Source organism: Nicotiana attenuata, chromosome 7, assembly GCF_001879085.1.
Source record: "Nicotiana attenuata strain UT chromosome 7, NIATTr2, whole genome shotgun sequence".
NCBI classification, from domain to species: domain Eukaryota; kingdom Viridiplantae; phylum Streptophyta; class Magnoliopsida; order Solanales; family Solanaceae; genus Nicotiana; species Nicotiana attenuata.
The window spans coordinates 43,832,850-43,856,273 of NC_031995.1; the positions used below are offsets into that span (position 1 = coordinate 43,832,850).

The 23,424-nt window shown below is 38.5% G+C and overlaps 1 protein-coding gene across 1 annotated transcript; it reads right to left on the minus strand.

The window, feature by feature from the left end:
- LOC109230006 lies at window positions 4,108–9,440 on the minus strand. The gene is made up of 2 exons (XM_019395544.1): window positions 9,215–9,440; window positions 4,108–4,566 (listed from the first exon to the last, which is right to left on the minus strand). The coding sequence occupies exons 1-2, from the start codon at window positions 9,260–9,262 to the stop codon at window positions 4,108–4,110; spliced, it is 507 nt and encodes a 168-aa protein (XP_019251089.1). The 5' UTR covers window positions 9,263–9,440.

A 23,424-nucleotide genomic window follows, 5' to 3' on the forward strand; every position in this document is an offset into this window, starting at 1 on the left:
AGAGATATGGAGTAAGGTGCTAACATGGCTGGGAATAACAAGGCAAGTATATAGCTGGGAAGATGAAGTTGAATGGGCCACAAGAAATGTAACTGGAAAGGGTGCTAAAGCAGACCTATACAGATTGAGCATGGCTGGTGCAGTTTACAATGTATGGATTGAAAGAAATTGCATAATTTTTCAACAAGTGAAGAGAGGAAGTGGGGATATCACAAACAGATTATACGTGAAGTGCATTGTCGAGGAAGTATACATAGTAGTCTGAAGAAAGAACTACAGTATAGGAATTTTTACCCATAGCTTAGTTGAAGATAGATGGTTAGAAATGATGTGCAAAGTTTGGGGCCATATGTCCAAACTTAGCGTTTGATTCTGATTATACATGTAAATATTTGCAAGTGGTAATAAAAAGCTTCCTAATTACCAAAAAAAAAACAGATATTGTGACATATTGGAATGGTTATTAAGGGCTACTCTTATTATTTGCTAGGTCTATTGGAACGGTTATATTCTCTATTGCAACAAATTATAATTTTCAAAATTTATGGAAGCAAAATGAAATATTTTCCTATTCTATGAAATTGTTTACACCATATCCAACTAGCATTATCCATGTACAAAAAACAAAATATGGATACATTGTTTGGTCAAAAATTCAAAAGTCAAAATAGATGAGTTTGCATACAAAAAATTCTAAACTAAAATATCCTTAAACATAATAATAGAAAGTCTAACAACGATCAACAACACTCAAGTAAGGTCTTCGTCACTGCTTTCATCCGCAATCCCTTCACCTACAAAAGACAATGAGAAATAATTAAACAAAATTTATAGGATTATTGAGTCATAAAGTACTTAAAGCAGCTTCAAGCACAAATTCAGTTGATAAGCAATACAAGAAACATGGAGTCTCAAATGATGATGCCTCCAGTAATGTCTACTCTAAGATTAATGCAACCACATATTCATATGCCTTTACTAGCAAAAGTGGGCATGGGTGTCAATCTTAGGAACCAAAATAAAAATAGAATGAGCCTAAACAATATGAGCCATAACAATATGAGCCTAAAAACAGAATGAACCTAAACTGTCTACCTAAACAATATTATGTCTGACAGCAACCAAAACAACAACAGAATATGCTATTACGAAAAACAACATTATAACCAACAACTGAAGTGCAAGTGTGCAAGTGTTGGATTTAACTACTGATAATCAAGCAATATCAGTAGGTAATGCAGCAGGTCCATTGAAACTCAAACTCCCAGCTGTTGCTTTGAAGGCTAGTGCTGATGCAGTTGTTGCTGTTTCTGGGCAGAATTGTCAAGGAGGGGCAGGACATGTTCAAAATGGTGCAAATTTGGTTAAACACATAGACAGTCCAGATGGGGGCTGTCAAGGTCCTAAAGTTGTTAATAGTGCAATCAATGATAAGGCATTAGCATTGTCAGGAAATGTTACAGGAGCTGCAATAAAACCAACTGGTATAGGTGCAAATATGACGGTTACTGATGCGCTAAAACCAACTAGGGATTGAGCTGTTGCATCTGTGCAACCAACGGAGAAATCAACAGGGCAGTCTAACTTTCAAGGTGAAGTTCATGATAAGAAAGAAAGATGAAGTTCATGCATGTAACTGAGTAGCCTTTTCATACAAAAATCTGCCATCCCCCCTCCCCTTCAGAAGTTTGCAAAGCGTAATAATGCAAAAATCTGCCCCCATCGTCAATTGTTCAAACAGTTCAAACATCTGTGAAATGAATGCTATCTATCCACTGTCATTCCAGGTAAGTTAAATCATATTCATATATAGTTCTTGACATCAACAAGTATAATTCTAAATCGAATAAACTAAAAAATAAGCAATATTAATACCTCGAATGAGTTGGCCTTCTTTGTTGCTATCAGTAGATGGACGATGGATTGGTTGCAAAGTTGCTCGTTGTGCAGAAGAAGCTTCTCTAGGAGAATTATCACCCAATGCCGCTAGAATAATATTAGCATCAATATCAATTCCTGAACGCTGAAGTCTTGCAAGGACATCTGCAACAACTTCTTGACGGATAGTTGCCTTTTGTTCCTCAATTTTCTCCTCCATCCTTTGTATCTTCTCCTCCATTTTTTGTATAGAATTTGTAGTATTTGAAGAAGATTCAAAACATCCTACTTTCCCTCTCAAAGAAGTTCTTGTAACCCCTCGTCCATATAATCTCAGACGTCCCGGATGTTCAGGCCCCATGACAGATGCAAATGCATCTACGGACTCATTGCCATTTTTGTTTTGTTGGGCTTCAATTTCCACCATTTCAGCCTTCAAAGCAAATTCAAACAAATAGAACAAGTAAATAAAAAGTATACTAATAAAAACAAATAATTGATCTCGATATAATATCAGTTAAATATAATTCGCACAATTTTACTAGTTGTATCATCATCTGAGCACTTGTATGATCGCCCAGCTTTCCTTTTTCTTGTAGCTACAAAGACTTCCTTTGCCGAAACTCTCCACCTTTTGCAACTGCCCAGCAGATTCTATACAGACTGTTGGAATCAAGAGGGCGGATATGCTGAATAGATCTATTCACTCATGCGTTAACATTTTCAATTAAGGTATAAGAATTTGATCCCTCTTTAAATCTGTTTTTTTTTTATTTTTTTGATTGTAACACTCTTGCTCTTTTTTGTAAATATTGTAGGATCAATCTTTATTTCTTCAAGAACTACGTAACATGGCCAGCTAAAATGATCGCATGCTGCTTCTTTATATCTAAATCAGAGGAACAGATTATACGCAAGAAGATACATGATACACACATATAAATAATTGAAAAATAGAACTGATTTTTCTGAAGTTAAATAGAATGATCAGCTTTTGCATATTCACTCAACGGCAGCATAGAAACTTGCTAAAAGAGATCATAATGGAAGAAAGAAAACTGAGAGCAAAAATTAATCAGTAATATAAGGACTGCAATTAATTGATAATTAAACAAACTCCTCACTGTATACTACTAGCTACTTTGGATTTTCATACACATGCAGATCATACTGCAGATTATCAGGGACAAGAAATAAGTAGCAGAAACTGTTAACTCTAGCTTCTGTCTTCTTCGACCATGATTAAAGCTAGACCTTCGGTAAAGGCCATCAGCACTAACACAAAAAGAGACAACTTACACAAAAATATCGTTCGTACAAATAGCAAGTTATGGATGCTTAAGACCATAACTTTTCAATAGCAAGTTCAGCATATTTGCTTTTACGATATGTCGACGACCATATGACAACACAACAATTACAGACCAGTGTTTCGGCGCTTTTGGGCAGAATTTTTCTGGAAAAAAATCGCCAGCATTTCGGCGCTTTTTGGACATTTAGAAAGAAAAAGAAAAAGAAAAAGAAGAAGAAGAAGAAGAAGAAGAAGAAGAAGAAGAAGAAGAAGAAGAAGAAGAAGAAGAAGAAGAAGAAGAAGAAGAAGTAAGAAGTACATATACCTGGAGTTTCTCTGAGTTCCAATACCTAAGGAGTTCCTTAAGCTGAGAAGCTGGAACATCTTCAGGGATATTTTGCAATCGAGCTTCATCATTGTGATAGGACTCAAAGTGATCCTTTTTCAATCTACTCTTGTGCTTTCTCCTGGAAGCTTGCACTGATTCCAAAGTATATTGTTTTCCAACTTTAGGAATATCATACTTATCCTACAATTGATGTCAAATCTGTTAGTGCAGAAGATATGAGATTTTCAACCAAAAATTGAAAATTAAGAAGTTCAGACCTTGGTATATTCCCATATATCCTCTTTTGTGTCCATCTTCCTCCAATCCAAAATATCAAGAGGACATAGAGTCGCATTCCTTGCCAATGTGCCAAGGAAGCTTCCAAACTCTATCACAACTTTATCACTAGGACCAACGGGTTGATTTAAGTTGTTAAGTAAAATCACTTTACGCTCCTGGCGTCCATGTACATTTTTCATCTTTGTTCTACCTCTTTTTCTTGGTTGAATAGAAGGGCCTACAATTATATGAACAAAAAAAAACCACCAAATCAGTATTGTTGATACATTATATATGACTGCAATAGGATGTAAATATTTTCAGATAAAATCTATAAGTTCTTATATTGTTCTTCAGATTGTTCATCTACAGTAGGAGTTGTAGAATCCAACTGAACTTGTTCCTCCACTTGTTCATCTGTTACTTGTGTGGCAGGAGTGGTTGATCTAGTTTGTACATGAGCTGCCACTCCTGAATATTGTGGCAGTAGCAGATTCTCTTCAATGATATTCGGATGCTCTATGTTTGATTGTTTAGGAGGAACAACATATTTTGCAGCAGTGGTTGATCTAGTTTGTACATGGGCTACTACTCCTGGATATTGTGGCAAATTCTCTTCAATAATATTCGAAAGATCTTTCTTTGATTGTCTAGCGGGAACATCATATTTTTGGCTAAACGAACTCCTTATTTGATTTGCCAAAGATGCCATTGTTCTAGGTTTTGCGTATGTCGCACTTGTCTTTCTTTTGGGCTTTAAAGGTCTTTCTTGACACATGTCTGTCAGAATCTGATGAAGAATACAAAGATAAATAAGATAGAATACTAATGAGACTACACAGTAGATGTAGATTTAAATGGAGTTCAAATGCTAACGTCATACGCAAGAACAGAAAATTTAAAACAAAAGATGTCAATTATCATGACTTATTGTCCTAGATATATAATATATTACTGAATTCTAAGTCTACTCAATCATTCAGTAATCAACCTTTGCTCTTTCTTTGCCTTTCTATCTTTATTGTAATGCTATAGTGGAAGTGGTAAATAGGATTTAATCTGCTGAACTTAAGTGCTTGGATATTATAAAAGCTTGAACGGAAACAAACTAAGTTTGAACTAAAGCATATTAAAATAGCTCCATATATCAGACTAAAGTTTCAATTACTTAGCATATTACAAAAGCTTGAAACTGAAACAAACTAAAAAGTCCAAGAGCATATACAAGAACAAAAAATTGTTCGAAAGACGACAATGAAGTTTAAAAATACAAATAAAAATCAGAAGTTCCTTCTTTAGTCATCAGCCTCCATCCAATCCCAATCCGTATCATCTAACTCATCCTCCTCTTCTGATATTTCCACATCTGTATCTTGACAATGGTGTGCATCAACTGGAATATCAATAACATCAAGAGGTACATCTTCTCTCGACCATCTAATATCATTGTCGACCAATCTATTTGATGGACCGACGTCATCATTAGGCTCCCTCCAAAATATTTCCCCAACATTAGGAATATTTTCTTCCTCCAAATCATAAAAATCAACAGGGACTTTATTCCTTCCATAATAAACATCCTTCTCAATTAGATCCTCTATGTAAAAAACTTGATGCACTTGAGATGCCAATACAAAAGAGTCGTCAGTACTACATAATCGGTTAAAGTATACCTGAGTTAACCCATATTCATCAACTTCATTACGAAACCAATCACACAATACGACACTAAAGCGGCCCCAATAATCAATCTCAATGATATCTTGAATAGCTCCATAGTACAGAACCTGTCCATCAATGGGATTTTGGTCCCTAGAACTAGCAAAACTATCCGTTGTTGCTGACAAAATCACTCCACTATTCTGTATCTTCAACGGGGCATCCCGCGTCATTGTATGAAATAAGTAGCCATTGATAAAATATTCAGTATATCGTTTAGCCAATGTATTAGGCCCTTTAGCTAGCCATCGCAAATGATTGGGCACGTCAATGCTTTTTACATTCTCTTTAAACCAGTCAGCAAAGTTTCGACTATGATTTTTTGCTCTTACCCATGCATTTGATCTAGTATGATTATCAATTAAATTCTTATGTTCCCTGCAAGCCATATATTTCAAATTTATTCATTAGGCCTTTATCAATTAAATTTAAAAATCTTAAAATATAAAATGAAATAAAGCTTATAATAAAAGTGATGGTAATATATTTCATCTTACATGATAAATGCCTCTACTTGTTCATCTTGAGTATTGAAGAGAGCATATCTATGTGCCTCAGAACATAACTGCAAATCCATAGTAAAAATCTTTCCTTTTCTCTTTTTCTTACTTCCAATTGGATGGCCTATTTTAGGAAAAATAGGTGACAATTTTGCTCCTTCAATGTCCCCATCATCCTCAGTTTGGTACCTACTGAATCTTGTCTTCACCCCATCATGTAGGTATCTCGAACAAAAAGTCAAGCACTCTTCGGCCACAAACCCCTCTGCAATTGACGCTTCTGGATGAGCTCGATTACGAACAAACGCCTTATATTTGCACAAATTTCTTTCAGTAGAATACATCCAACAATAATGAGTTGGACCCCCAAGCTTAATTTCATTTACTAAATGAATAGGCAAATGGGGCATTTTATCAAAACAGGTTGGAGTGAAAATCATTTCAAGCTCGCATGTAATATCATTGATTTCAGTCTGCAATCTATCAAGATCCTCTCGCCTTATAACCTTGGCACATGTGGCTTTAAAGAAGTTACCCAAGTTAATCAATGCCAAAGAAATATTCTAGGGTAATGATTTTCTAATAGTAACTTGGAGCAAATAATGCATTATAAAATGAGCATCATGACTCTTGTACCCGAATATTTTCATCTCTTTCTCATGCACAAACGTGATATATTCGAGGCACACCCTTTTGGCAATTTGGCATTTTTAAAGACGATGCAAAATCGACTCTTCTCTTCTGGATTCATGCAGAAACAAGCTTTAGCCAAAGATATTGTTCCACTTACAACATCTTGTATTGGTTGAAGCTCTTTTCGTATTCCCATTTCCTGCAAATCGTAACGAGAATTTACATGATCTTTTGACTTTCCATCTATCTCCAATAATGTCCCAAGAATACTATCACATATGTTCTTTTCAATGTGCATCGGATCAAGATTGTGCCTCAATTTGTTAGTTTTCCAATATGGTAATTCAAAGAAGATGGATCTTTTCTTCCATGGACCCTTGTTATCCCGAGACCTTTTCTTTTGGCCTTTTCCAAAGACATTCTTGAATTCACACAACTCTTCGAGCACTTCCATACCCGACAAAGGAGTGGCTGCAAGTCTATGATCCTCCTTACTATCAAATGATTTCTTATCTCTTCGAAATGAATGTTCAGGAGGCAAAAATGCACGATGACCCATGTAGCACATCTTACGACTAATGCTTGAGATATTGAGAGCATGTGCCATAATTACAGGTGGGGCATGCAAATTTTCCCTTTGTGCTCCAACCAGAAAGCATTGCTAGTGCAGGAAAATCACTAATTGTCCACATTAAGGTTGCACGCATTTGAAACATCTGGTTAGATTCAGCATCAAATGTTTCTACACTGAATTCCCATAGCTCTTTTAATTCAGCAATTAGTGGTTGTAGATACACATCTATATCATTTCCCGGAGATGAAGGACTTGGGATGATCATTGACAACATTATATACTCTGGCTTCATGCAAATCCAAGGCGATAGATTATAGTTCATTAACATAACAGGCCACGTGCTATGGGAAATACTCATTGTTCGAAACGACTTGAAACCATCACTTGAAAGACCCAATCTAATATTACGAGGGTCGCTAGAGAATTCAGGGTGCAAGGAGTCAAACTCCTTCCAAGCATCACCATCAGCAGGATGTCTTATATTTCCATCATTCGGTCGTTCAGTGGCATGCCATCTCATAGCTGCAGCTGTTTCGGGACACATGAATATCCTCTGAAGGCGAGACTTTAATGGAAAGTACCTTAAAATCTTTGCGGGGATTTTGGTCTTTTTATTAGTCAAGACATTAACAACATTCTTCCATCCAGAAGACCCACACACAGAACAAGTATCTGCATTTATATTATCATTCCAAAACAACATGCAATCATTAGGACATGCATGTATTTTTTTTATAATGAAGACCCAAATCTTTTATCATGATAGCTGAGAAAATGGAAAATCCTCTTTTAACAACTCCAGTAAGTCTGTGAATGCCACATTACTCAACCCGTGAATGCACTTAAAAAAGTACAGGCGAATTGTAAAACCCAATTTGGAGAAATTCTCACACCCTGGATATAATTCATCTTTTCCTTCTTCTACTAATTTAAAGAATCTTTTTGCATCCTCGGAAGGTCCACCCCTCGACATTTCGAAATGTATCATGAAGTAATCCATCAATATCATCATGCTTCTCGGAACCTTCATCATTATTGCTTGGGCATGGAGTCTTTCTCGAGGAAAATCCTTCCCCGTGGAAAACCCATTTGGTGTATCCATGAACAAACCCATTAACAATCAAGTGATCCTCCACCACATTCCTATAATGCCATAAATAATTAGCGCACTCTTTACAAGGGCATAATATTTTATTTCCTTAAGAAGTTCGTTCAAATGCCTTATCAAGAAAATTATTTACTCCTTGTATGTACTCATCAGTTGACCTTCAGAGGCTCATCCACCTTTTATCTCCGTTATCCATTAAATTAGTTTTATCCTATATGACACAAAACAACCATATAAATTTGGTTTATATACTTTCAATCGAAAAAATCGGCTAATAAGAAAGAATAGAAAAAAGCCACATTCTAAAAATTATATTAATTTCATTGTTGTGAAATTTAACAGTCACCAAAACCGTCACATAAACAGCTACGTAAGGCAAATTTCATCAATAACAAACATTTTAACAAATAGTGGCTGTTAGATTTAGCAAGAACAATGAATTTTATTAAGTTAATGACGTCCCAAAATCTTATCAGTGTGTAGCATGAAAAGTAATGCAAATACTTAAAAATTAAGATCAGCAGAAGAATGTTAGAAGATCAGCATTATATCATTCTGATATCCAGGAAAAGAAAAGGCAACAATGATCCAATTTCACTTATAACTAGCAACATGTATTCCGAAGTTGAACCTACTTATGATATTCAGAGGAAGGGCCGTATAACATTCTATTAAAACTGGGCAGCATGAAAACAATGAAAGTAGAACTAGGCAGCATTTCAACGAAGAGGAGAAGACTTGGAAAGAAGAACAGAAGGTAAAGAAAAAAATTGCCAGCATTTCGCTGCTATTTGGACGCTGAAACAGTGAAAAGAAGAAGAAGAAGAAGAAGAAGAAGAAGAAGAAGAAGAAGAAGAAGAAGAAGATGATGATGAAGAAGAAGAAGAAGAAGAAGATGACATACCTGTTGCCGCTGAATCTCTGTTGAAGTTGGAAAGGGAACCCTAGTCATTATTGCTGCTGGTCGTGTTTTAATAAAAGTACATTGATCCCTTCTTTTTTAATTAAATAGGCTGGCAGCTTCACTCGCTTCGCTGCTACACCAGCAAATTCAACGACCTCTATATTCTTTCTCTGTGTAGCTAATTTGCGAGCAGCACCCTGAGAAAAAATAAGAAGGCAAAGGTTTGATGATGTCCAACAGATAAGGAAAGACATGAGGAAGGGGGCAAACCAAAGAGAAGTAAGGACATCACCACTTCATTTTCCGAATGCATATCACAATTTTCAAACAATTACTGCACATTATCGTCTTCATAAATAAGGTGAGGCATCTAAAACTACCTCAGATACTACTTAGTGAACCTGAAACTACAAAATGAATCAACTTTCTAGTAACCATCCTTTCTGTTGAGCACTTGAACTTCTAGATTTATTATTCTTTCTGTTTTTAGTTATACTAGTCTCTCGGCACGTGTAACATAAGGTATGTAGTACAATGATTTTGTAAAAGAGTGGAGATCTCACGATGTCATCAATTTGGGTAGTCCTTAACAGTAATTTGATGCCATTGCCAGTTTTATGATGGTAGAACTCATGGTCAGAGAGATAAACATGCACCATAGTTTCATCAGCTAAATAAGATGTCTTGTGCGTGATATACGTAAGGTCAAGTATAATTTATCCTCTATATAATTACATACATGTGGAAAGAAAACCACAACATTCAAATGATTGAGTCAAACCAGAATCCTACGGTGCTTAGTTTGGTTCTCAATTGTAATTAGTGGTCCCTTTCCAATCTACTTTTTCTCGCACGGAAGATTTAAGAGTCCTATTCAAACGTTTGACTCCACGAGAACAACCAAAACTTCCACTAGAAAAAATAGGTTATTGACCAGCCATTAGAAGCAGAAAGTACAAAATTAAAGTAGAAGGAAGAAACTGAACAGAGTACTAGACCCACGGCTGAGTACGCGTCCTTGGCACAAGGCAATTATTGAGCTGAGTGTTATAAAATGGAGGATAAAAACCACATATATCCCACAACAAAATCTTTCATAAGCATCTAAGTGGCAGATTTAAGTGTATTACTTGTACAAATGAGTATTTGGTGTAGGCATAACTCTGTTACTTTAATGTGTAATTAAGCATTATACCTAAGAAGGAATTGACTAACCAGTTGTACGTTATACTTTGAAAACAAAGTAAGTAGCACACATGTAAAATAGGAAAAACTAAGGATGAAGGAAGCAGAAAGATTGATACTAACTACTGAGCAAAATTGAATTTCATCACGCTGGTAAATGTTTGAACTGAATACGAGCATCGAAAAAAATATAATTGCTTAGTGACCGGAAATAATATCACACAAATCTTGCTGACAACAAAAAATCACATGTAGTTCTATCACATGCTCCTAAGTTTTTTTTTGAATAAGAGCAGATGTATGTAACAATCATTCAACAACAGCAGTACAATTCTATAACAAATATGCAAGATGCAAGGCTATGCAAAGGCATTTTCAATAGCTAGTCGCGGCTCATCCTTGAATACTCCAGCATGACATTTGCCTTAAGCCAGAGGGACAAATTGATGAGGTCTAAATCATGTGGCCACTCCACAGGATATCTATCAATTTTAACTAAGTAGATATTGGTAGAATAAGGTGATCTATAAAGTCAATGACATCTCCATGAATTTGGAATGACAAATCGAAGAAAAAAGGATCGTTTTTGTCTATCTTAGCCTTTCACGCTCTCATTTTTCTCGGTTGCCCTTCTTATTTTGTTGTGCCCCTCGTCGAATCATCCACATTCCACACTCAATGTGAAAAGAAGCAAACATGCATATTCGTATATATAGTTTTGGAACAAAAGCACTTCGAGAAAATTAAAGTAATTAGTACGCATGAATAGGACTTGGTGAGACCTATCGCTAGCATTGTCCAAAGATTAGACTAAGACAAATCTCTTTTCGTAATAACCGACCTCTATGGATCATGTGGTTCACTCTGCTGTATTGATGTTATACTTAATATACAAATCATGCTAATTAATACATGGAAAAAGTTGTAACTTATAAAATTTGAATACTGAGTAGTGACCAGTTATGTTTCCTTTGAAAAAAGCCTACTATTGTGTCATCTGTAGTAGATGTATTAGCGCTACTGTAGGAGTAAAAATATAGCTTAACATTAAAAATATATATGTCTGACTACAATCATTAAAACAACATATATATTTCGAAATACCTAGAATATTAGTTCAAGCAAATAATATGCCTTTTCTTAGAAAACCCAGAAGAAAATAAAGCCAACATCATTCACTGGGATACTTTTACCTAGTTAAATCATTATGAGTTTTTTTTTCATAGGAGCATTATTAGATTAGTAAGTAAATTTTGATAAGCTAAATTTACGACAGCCCCAAAATAAAAAGTCATAGGCAAAAAATCGAAACAATAAAGAACTAAATCTTGGAAATAGAGAAAGAGATTATCACAAAGCTAATTTCATTACCAGGTACCTTTTTTTTGAACATAGGCAGAATAGAAAAGAAGAACTAACAAAAATAGAAAGGAAAGAGAAAAGATGAGAGGAGTCGAACAGTAGCAGAGAAATCAAAAGAGAAAGAGAAGAGAAAAAAGAGAAGAAGCAGAAGAAGAGAAGAGAAGAAGAGAAATTTACCTGCTTCAGGGCAGAAAAGCGTAGACCCCTCGCCTCGCCTTGATTTTGCGCTTTAAGCGAGAAGCGCTCGCTTTTAATAACACTGCTTTAAACATGAGACTTTTATGAGCTTTCAGGATTAATATAGCATTCAAGCAGCATAAATATTTAAATCAACTACTCTACATACGACTACCGCACAAGAAACTAAGAAATGGCATCGAACGCTACTACTTTACACATAACTACTTTAATATTATGGCTTCTACCTTCCTGGATTGATGCAACTTTTCTCTATTAGTTGATTAGTTCACACACTCCTAATCTGAAAATGAAAACAAGCACAAAAAATGATTCAAATTCAACAACCTAACACTCCTAATATGGAAATGAAAACAAGCACTAAAAATGATTCAAATTCAACTACCCAATTCATTTAACGGCGAACAAGTGCAATAACACTTAACAGAACAAGCGTGCTGGCCTGCTGTAGTAGCATTAAATTTAACACTTAACAGAAGAAGTGCAAATGTGCAATAACAGTAGCATCTATTTTACTTTTATGCTATGATCTTACAATTTAACTGTTTATATAGATTGCCAATTGGCTATGAAGGCATCAATAACTTGTTCAGCAGTTGAAACTAATCCAAAACCACTTGGCCTTGGTCTGCTTGTTATCAACTTCAACATTTTCTCACCCTAAATTCACACACACACACACACACAGAGTTAATTAGAACAAGTAAGAAAAGACTCTAATTTCTGATATTATATCCTGAAAATAAGGTAGAAACCAATCTGGTAGAAAATATAAAGAATGGATTGTTGAAGAAATTAATTAATAAAGACAATATTCAAATTAGGGGCAAACAATAAATCTAAATATCGATAAACGAACAGAGCTTGGGCAACAGTAAATAAGCCAAATAAACTTCAGAATACTCGTATCGAGTGAAATAAAAGAAACCAAACATTGCCGTGGCTTACAGCTAGCAAATCACTAGCAGAATACTCCATGCATTCCCACGTATAATACAGAATAACGATTTTCAGAATAACGAACAAGACAACGAACATCGAACATCGAACATCGATAGCAAACATCAAATCTCATGGTTTCTAACACAAAATCAAAACCTAACAAATAAATCCCCCAATTTCGCAAACTAAAAATCACAAAATATATCGCATAATACAAACAAAAATGAAGCATCGCAAAATAATGGATTTATTAGAAATATTATCAAAGAAAGAAAATAGAAGGAACAATGAAATAATTTTTCAGACTAGGGAAGAAGAAAGCGAAAATCGAACAATAATAGCAAACATCGAACAGGGTAAAAAACCGAAATCCTACCTCGGAGATTGTGGTATGTTAGCCGATAACGGTCGTCCTTCGCCGGAAATTATAATCCTTCACCGGAGAGATGACGTCGGTGTGTTCTAGGTTGAAGAACAGAGAAAGGGGTGTCTTTGGGGAAGTCGATCTCTGCTGATTGAAGTAAGGAGTCATCGATGTGTTCTAGGTTAGTTTTACATATTAGAATTATTAAAATATTAGTGGGGTCCATTATTTTTATTTTTTAATAAATACTTAGGAGGAAAAATAAGGAGGGAAATTAAACTGTCCCTATAGCTTTTTATTTCACAAAACCGTTCCCACAAATAACCTAATTGTATCGCATATCCAAACCGTCTCCATATCTTTACTTATGGTGACGGTTACTAAACTATTGGAACGATTATTGTTCAGAAGTGTGCCAGAAGCCTTTTGGCTCTATTGGGACGGTTAAAACCATTCCAAAATATGATTTACTGTAATAGTTACAGAACCGTTGCCCAAAAACCGTTCCAATAAATTTGTTTTCTAGTAGTTTGATAAGGGCTTTATTAGGCCTAGTGTCTCGCCTTGGGGTGCGCCGGTGTTGTTTGTTAAGAAGAAGGACGGATCGATGAGGATATGTATAGATTACCGGCAGTTGAACAAGGTTACAATCAAGAATAAGTATCTATTGCCGAGGATCGATGATTTGTTTGATCATCTTCAGGGTGCCAAGGTATTTTAGAAGATTGAGTTGAGATATGGCTACCATTAGTTCAGGATTAGGGCATCCGATGTCCCTAAGTCAGCTTCCGCACTCGGTACGGGCATTATGAGTTCTTGGTGATGTCATTCGGGTTGATGAATGCCCCAGCATCTTTCATGGATTTCATGAACCGAATGTTCAGGCCTTATTTGGATTCCTTCGTGATTGTCTTCATTGGCGATATTTTGATCTATTCCCGCAGTCGGGAGGAGCATGAGCAGCATCTGAGAGTTGCTCTTCAGACTTTGAGAGATAGTCAGTTGTATGCTAAGTTTTCAAAGTGTGAGTTCTGGTTGAGTTCAGTTGCAGTCTTGGGTCACGTTGTTTCAGCAGAGGGTATTTAGGTGGATCCGAAGAACATAGAGGTAGTCAAGAACTGGCCTCGACCCACATCAGCTACAGAGATCTGGAGTTTCTTCGGTTTGGCAGGCTATTACCGTCGGTTTGTGGAGGGGTTTTCATCTATTGCAGCCCCGATGACCAGGTTGACCGAGAAGGGTCCCCAGTTCAGGTAGTCGGACGAGTGTGAGGCGAGCTTTCAGAAGCTCAAGACGGCCTTGACTACGGCGCCAGTGTTGGTTTTGCCTACAGGTTCAGGGCCATATACAGTTTATTGTGACGCATCTCGTATTGGACTTGGTGCGGTGTTGATGCAGGATGGCAAGGTCATTGCTCATGCTTCGCGGCAGTTGAAGATTCATGAGAAGAACTATCCAGTCCATGATTTGGAGTTAGCAGCCATTGTTCACGCCTTGAAGATTTGGAGGCATTATCTATATGGCGTGTCATGTGAGGTGTTCACGGATCACAAGAGTCTGCAGTATTTGTTCAAGCAGAAGGAACTAAATTTGAGCCAGAGGAGGTGGTTAGAGCTGTTCAAAGACTATGATATCACCATCTTATATCACCCGGGGAAGGCCAATGTGGTGGCCGATGCTTTGAGTAGAAAGTCAGTCAGTATGGGCAGTTTTGCGTATATTTCGATCGGTGAGAGACCGCTTGCTTTGGATGTTCAGGCTTTAGCCAATCAGTTCGTGAGGTTGGATGTTTCTGAGCCCAGCCGTGTGTTAGTTTGCACACTCGCTCGTTCTTCATTATTGGAGCGTATTCGAGATCGGCAGTATGATGATCCTCATTTGCTTGTCCTTAGAGACTCAGTGCGGCACGGGGGTGCCAAGCAGGTTACATTGGGAGGTGATGGAGTTTCGAGGATGCAGGGTCGTATTTGTGTGCCTAATGTGGATGGACTTCGAGAGTTGATTTTAGAGGAGGCCCATAGTTCCCAGTACACTATTCATCCGGGCGCCGCTAAGATGTATCAGGATTTGCGGCAGCATTATTGGTGGAGGAGGATGAAGAAGGTACTGTTGCATATGTGGCTCGGTGTTTGAATTGCCAGCACATTTCATTCATGTGGCAGTCTCCTATTCTTCCGAGAGGTTAGCCAAGATCTATATCTGAAAGATTGTTCGTCTTCATGGTGTGCCCGTGTCTATCATTTCTGACTGAGGTACGTAGTTTACCTCATACTTCTGGAGGGCAGTTCAGCGTGAGTTGGGCACACGGGTCGAGTTGAACATAGCATTTCACCCTCAGACGGACGGGCAGTCCGAGTGTACTATTCAGATTTTGGAGGATATGCTCCGAGCTTGTGTTATTGACTTCGGAGGCTCGTGGGATCAGTTCTTGCCTTTAGCGGAGTTTGCCTACAACAATAGCTACCAGTCGAGCATCCAAATGGCTCCTTATGAGGCTTTATATGGTAGGCGGTGTCGGTCACCGATTGGATGGTTTGAGCCGAGAGAGGCTCGTTATTGGGTACAGATCTAGTACAGGATGCCTTGGACAAGCTCAGGATTATTCAGAATAGGCTTCGTACAGCTCAGTCCAGGCAAAAAAGTTATGCCGACCGTAAGGTTCGTGATGTGGCATTCATGGTCGGCAAGCGGGTGTTGCTTCCGGTGTCGCCTATGAAGGGCGTGATGAGATTTGGGAAGAGGGGCAAGCTTAGCCCTAGATTTATTGGCCCGTTTGAGATTCTTGATCGAGTGGGAGAGGTGGCTTACAGACTTGCGTTGCCGCCGAGTTTATCCGCCATGCATCCAGTGTTTCATGAGTCCATGCTTCGGAAGTATCACGGCAATCCATCCCACGTGTTAGACTTCAGTAGTGTCCAGTTGGACAAGGACTTGTCCTATGAGCAGGAGCCGGTAGCTATTCTAGACCGGCAGATTTGTCGGTTGAGGTCGAAGAGTTTCCCTTCTGTTCTTGTTCAGTGGAGAGGTCAGCCTGTTAAGGCAGCAACCTGGGAGTCCGAGTCTGATATGCGGAGCCGATATCCCCATCTTTTCCCCGACGCAGGTACTTCTTTTCTATGTCTATTCGAGGACGAATGGTTGTTTTAGAGGTAGAGGATGTGATGACCTCGTTTTTGAAAGTAAATTCTATGTTCCGAGGCCTTAAAAACCTCTTTTTGTCCCACCTCAATTTGCGTGCGCAGTCCGAGCACGTTTCCGGAATGTTTTTATGTGAAAACTAAGTAAAATACGGAAATTGGCTTTTTAAAATTTAATAAAGTTGATTTTGGTCAACATTCTTGGTAAACGGACCCGGACCCGTGATCCGACGGTCTCGTAGGGTCCGTAGTAAAATATGGGACTTGGGCGTATGCCCGAAATCAAATTCTGAGGTCCCAAGCCCGAGAAACGAATTTTTAAAGAAAATTATTTTCTGGAAAATATAGAGGTTTTTAGAATGAATTGATGCATTTTGTTGATGGTATAGAGCCTGTATCTTGGTTCCGAAACCCGGTACAAGCTTAAAATAATAAGTAAGTTGAATCTGTGAAGTTTGGTAAGAATCGGAGTTCGTTTGGTATGAATCGGACCTATAGTTGAGAAAATAATAATTTTGATGTTCTTGAGTGATTTCATGAATTTGAGGTTTAATTCACAGATATTGATGTTATATTAATGATTTGATCGCACGAGCAAGTCCGTATGATATTTTTGGACTGGCGTGCATGTTTGTTTTGGAGCCCCGAGGGCTCGGGTGAGTTTTGGATAGGCCACGCAGTGAAATTGGACTTAGGAAAATTGCTGGTGTGTTGCAGGTGTGTAGCAGGCCTCTGATCTCGCATTTGCGAGATCGGGCATCGCAATTGCGATGCAAGCAGGGTTAGCAAATGCGAGGATTTCGTCGCAAATGCAAAGAACCCCAGGCCAGCCTTATCTCGCATTTGCGAGGTACACTTCGCAAATGTGAAGTCTTCAGTTAATGCCAGAAGTCACAAATGCGACCCATGTATCGCAAATGCGATGTCGCAAATGCGACAGGTCTCTCGCAAATGCGAAGGTGACCAGAATTGCCCATGGTCGCAAATGCGACATATACTTCGCATTTGCGATGTCAGCAGGTTCCTTAAGGTTTCGCAATTGCGAACCCTGGTCGCAATTGCGACATCTGCAAATTTGGGTAGAACCTAGGATTTTCAAATTTTGGGGATTTGGACCTCGATTTGAGGTCCGATTTCAAAATAAATTAGATGTTTGAGTTTGTGGGTGAATGGGTAATCGGGTTTTGGTTCGAACCTCGGGTTTTGACCATGTGGGCCCGGGGTCGATTTTTGACTTTTTTGGGAAAAACTTTAGAAAACCTATTTTTCATGCATTAGAATTGATTCATTTAGCGTTTATTGATATCGTTAAGTAAATTGTGGCTAGATACAAGCGAATTGGTGGTGGAAACAAGAGGTAAAGCGGTAGTTGGGGCTTGAATTGTGTTCGTGGCATCGAGGTATGTGTTTGGTCTAACCTTAGCTTGAGGGATTAGGAGTTGTGTCTTATTTGCTATGTGTTAATTGTTGAGTATGACGTATAGGCATGGTGACGAGTATCTATACGTCGGTGTCAAGCAGGCCCGTGAGTCTTCTACTATGATAAATGTGACTCCGTTTCGTATTGTTCATGATTTATATGATGATATCTATTGTTGAACAAGGCTTGTGGAAGTATTGTTGGTAATTGAACATTGTAGAGCATTGGCTCAAGTTGTGATTTGAGTTGTGGAAATATTGTTGGTAATTGAACATTGTAGAGCATTGGCTCAAGTTGTGATTTGAGTTGTGGAAGTATTGTTGGTAATTGAACATTCTAGAGCGTTGGCTCAAGTTGTGATTTGAGTTCTGGAAGTATTATTGGTAATTGAACATTGTAAAGCGCTGGCTCAAGTTGTGAATTGAGTTTTGAAGTAATTGTGGAAAAAAGAAGAGGTTTATGATATTGTCTCCCTTGCCGGGATGTTATTGCTTTTGATATTATCTCCCTTGTCGGGATGTTATTATTGATGATATTGTTTCCCTTGCCGGGATATTGTTGTTATGCTATTGTTCCCTTGTCGGGATTCTATTGTGATTTTATTGATTCCCTTGCCCGTATTTCTTTGTGATTGTTGCTTGGGTAAGGAAGAGTGTAAAAGCACGAAGGGTGATGTCGTGCATGATATTTGCGAGAGAGTGTTAATGCACGAAGGGTGATGTCGTGCCGATATTGCGAGGTAAAAGCACGAAGGGTGATGCCGTGCCGCACGATGTACAATGTTGTGGCATGATATGAGTGATAATGCACGGAGGATAATTCCGTGCCATGATTATGTGAGGTAAAAGCACGAAGGGTGATGTCGTGCCGATTATATTGATTCTTATGGTGAGGACGAGAGTAAAAGCACGAAGGGTGATGCCGTGCACTTGCCCTTGATTTTCCTAATTCTTGTTGATAATTGAGTTATGATGTTCTTTACGTTTATTTATTGGTTTTCTGTGGTTACTTGATTTTATTGTGATGTTATTGATTCCCTTGCCCAAATTGCTTTGTGATTGTTGCTTGGGTGAGGAAGAGTGTAAAGCACGAAGGGTGACGCCGTGCATGATATTTGTGAGAGAGTGTAAAGCACGAAGGGTGATACCGTGCACTTGTCTTTGATTTCCTGATTCTTGCTGATAATTTAGTTATAGTGTTCTTTACATTTATCTATTGGATTTCTGCTATTACTTGATATTTTCCCGCAGCATGTTTCCCCTTCCCATCTTTAACTACTAGACTCTGTCCATATTACTTGTTGTATGTGATATAATTGCACAGGTTTAATTGGTAGTCTTGTCCTAGCCTCGTCACTACTTCGCCGAGGTTAGGCTAGACACTTACCAGCACATGGGGTTGGTTGTGTTGATACTACACTCTGCACCGTGTGCAGATCCCGGTGCTGTAGCTTTTGGACCATAGTGAGGTTGCTGCCTTCAGTCCAGTGGCGAAGACCCGAGGTAGTCCTACAGGCGTCCGCAGGCCTTGGCGTCTCCTTTTATCTTTCCATACTATTTCTTTTATGTACTTCTGAAATAACGTTGTATTTATTTTTTTCGGACCCCTATTTGTAGTGTTCTTAGACAGTCTGTGAGATTGTGACACCAATTCCGGGTAGCTTATGTTTATGGATTAGCATCGGTATTATTATTAAATTGTTACATTTTATTCTTCTGCTTTATTATTGCCGTTGTTTATGTAATATTTATCACAATTATTAAGGGATTAAAAATGAAAAGGGTTAAATAACTGGAATAATTGGCTTGCCTAGCTTTCACAAGTAGGCGCCATCACGACTCCCGAGGGTGGAAAATTCGCGTAGTAACAGTTATGTGGCACGTAAGAATTATGGAAGTATTTCTCCTGAGGTGATTATGTATGAGGGATGTGTTAGTCATTTGGGTGGTCGAGTTGATATCTGATATGGAGATTCTTGTTTTCTAGGGATTTGAAGACTAGGAGGGTTCTCATAGGCAGATTATTCCTTAGTTGCGGACAGTGAAGGTATGTTGAGAAGTTGATGGCTGAGTGTATGGATTGTGGAAAGGTTATTGTGGATTTCTCGGAGGTTATCTATATATTTTGGGAGGATCAAAATTTATCTGGAGGCCACAGGTGGGCCTATTGAGGATATGTGTTCTACATCGGGTTGGATTTGTTTACTCAGCATAGCTATTGTTGAAGGGTGTGCCATCGGTTAGAGTTGATCTCATTCGTTCTTGATATGCTCGGGGTGTTGCTCTTCTATCTACGATGGGTTGTGAGACTGTTTACTATTTACACACATGATGTGGTTCTGTTTGGGCTTTGTGGCAGAATTCGAGCAAAATAGCTCTTGGGGTGTTGAATGGTTGATTACGCCTTGGTTAAGGTTTTCCTATTTGTGGTATATTGTGTTATCCGTTTCTTCATGGTTATGATCATGAACATTTCATATTTGTCATTGATAAGCATATGGTTGTTAATTACAATTATCATGGCTCGAGGTATTTCATGTGGATCGTTGTTTAGATTAGGTCACGCACCGCAGCGGAGCTATGTTGGGATACGATCCTTTGTGTTTATCTCGTGTGTTTTGGTTCTCCCTGGTGATGGGTTCATAGCAGTGTGCTTGTGGTGGTATCAGTTGAGCTTGCGGAACGGTTCTCTCATTTGATTCTCTTTCCATTATTGGTTAAATCGGAGTTGTTGCTTGCTTGGTGCACGAATTGCATGGTATGTGGATCTAGGTAGTATTGGTGTGGAATGTTGGTAGAGCAGCAGGTATTGGGTGACATGAGGTTATTGGACCTGGAATGAGTGCTATCGTATTTGGTTAAGGTAAGTTTAGGAGAATAATGTCACTAGTCAGCTTAGATTTTGGCTATGGTTCTTATCGAGCTAGAGAGATCCACGATTTGTTGATTTGATGAGTGGTTATGAGTTTCTGCATGTTTTTCATCATTGGTTGTCCATGAAAGTTTAGAACAAGTTTTTATTTGATATAAAGTTTGTTCCCGGAACTGCGTTTGTGATTGAGCAGCTATTGTGGCCGGAAATTATTGCTATGAGCATCTGGGTTATGCGGTATACCATGTGATTACATCTTGGGTTATGGTCATGGCTTGATATATCTTGTTCAGACTTTCTCAGTGTTCAGATGTGAGAATCGGGTCTTGTAATGGATTCCGGATGTTGGGGATTTTATTCTAAGGCTTATGGACTAAGGTTGAAGTAAGGATGTTTAGTGATGTTGTGTTTTTAGGCTTACATAGTTTGGGGTAATGTGAGATCACCCATGGGTATGTATACGGATAGTTGATTCAATGATTAGAAGAATTTGTTACAACTCCTGGTACGTTCGAGGACGAAAGTATGTTTAAGTAGGGGAGAATGTAACGACCCGACCAGTCGTTTTGACCATTTGCATTCAGTTTGATGGTTTGAGGTGATGAGTAGCTTCATATGGTGAATTATGACTTGCGTGTATCATCGGTTTTGGTTTTCAAGTGGTTCAGGATTGATTTGGAAGAATGATTCTCTAATAAAATGCTTTAAATTGGAAGAGTTGACCGGGTTTGACTTTTGTGTATTTGACGTTGGAGCGGAGGTTTTTGGGTTCCGTTAGGTCTGGATGGCGATTTTGGACTTGGACGTATGCCCAGATTTGCATTTGGATGTTTCTAGAAGGTTTTTGGCGCTAATTGGCGAAAGTTGGCAATTTGAAGGTTTGGAAGGTTCATAAATTGACCGAGGGCCGACTTCGTTGATATCAGGTTTGGGTTGTTGTTCTGTGAGTTGGAATAGGTTTTTTATGTCATTTGGAACTTGTATGAAAAATTTGAGGTCATTCCGAGCTTATTTGTTATGGTTCGGCACGCGTTTTGGAAGTTGAAAGTTCAAAAGTTCATTAAGTTTGATTTGGGGTGCGATTCATGGTTTTGATGTTGTTATGTGTAATTTGAGGCCTCGATTAGTTCTGTGTTATGTTTTGGAACTTGTCGGTATGTTCGGACGGGATCTCGAGGGGCTCGGGTCTGTTTCAAATTGATTTCGGACCATTTCAGAGGTTGAAGGAGTTGCTAGTTTTCTGATGCTCCAGGTGTTCCACGCAATTGCGAAGGTTCTTTCGCGATTGCGATGTTTATGTGGGAGCTGGGTGTTTTTACTCTCATATTCGCGATAGAAGAGTCGCGTACGGGAAGGCTTAGTGGCTAGCTGGTTGCATTCGCAGAGTTGGGGCGCGCTCGCGATGTTTGGGTGATTAGTTCTTCGCGGTCACGTATGGATGTCATGATCACAGTGCTTGGCTGGCATTTGTTCTACGTGTTCGCGAGGATGTTGACGTGAACTCGAAGGCCTATTCAGGGCGGTGTGATTTTTCTTCTCCGATTTCGCGAGGGTCATGTCGTGATCGCAATGCATATAACTAGGCAGTGCATATAAGTACTCTATTTTTGACCTTGAGCTCATTTTATCATATTTTGAGTTATAGAGCTCGAATTTGGGCAATTTTGGAGAGGATTTTCACCACATGGATTGGGGTAAGTATTTTGACTCGGTTTTGATTATATTCCATGATTTCATCTTCGGTTTTTGCATTTGATTGATGAATTTCAAGAGAAATTGGGGGTTTTGTCTAAACTTTTCTAAAGTGAATAATTGAGTTGAACATTGATTCGAAGTCGGAATTGGAATAAATTGCTATGGTTGGACTCGTATTCGAATGGGTTCTTATGTGCGGAGCTGGTTGACTTTGAGTATTTGATTAAGATTCGACCTTTATCGCTTGGTTTTTTTTCCTATGGCATTATTTGATATTTTTGAGTTGCTTTTGGCTAGTTTCGAGTTGTTCTGAGGTTGATTCACACGGGATGGCATTACTAAAGTATTGTTTGTCTTGCTCGGTATTTGATTTGATTTGTTCGAGGTAAGTAACATATCTAAACTTGGATTTTAGGGTAATTATCCCTAAGAACTATGATATTAGAGATGGGTTGGGGGTGACGCACGTGCTAGGTGATGGTCGTGTGTGCGTGCACTGAAGTATTCATGATTTGGGTAGTTCTTAGGTTATGTGCCTTGTTGCTATCATGCTTCTTTTTGATATCATATTTTCGCCATTTATATGACTACGTGAGTTACTATTCATGATAGAAATCATGTTTAGGCCACCTGCTTAGTTGTTTGAGACATGTTAGGGCTATTTTAACATGTTGAGCTGCCAAACACCCTCGCGGAATCTCTGAACTTCTGCAGCTGCTTCCCACCGCGGTTCTGCCGCGGTCGCGGTGGAACCGCGGTGGATCCAGTTCTCTGAATCTTCGGCCTGTTTTTGCACGGGTCATTTAGGAAATTTCACAGTTGGCCTCTTTTTCATCACTTTTGACTCCAAAACTGCTCCTTAGTCGTCTTTATACATATATCACCTACAAATCATGAAAAGCACTAATAAGAGCATTTTGTCATCACTTTTAGCATTAAAACTACACAAGAAGGTGATTACTTAAGGTGTGATTATAGTCAAATTCACCTATTATCAACACCCCACACTTAAATCTTTGCTCGTCCTCGAGCAACT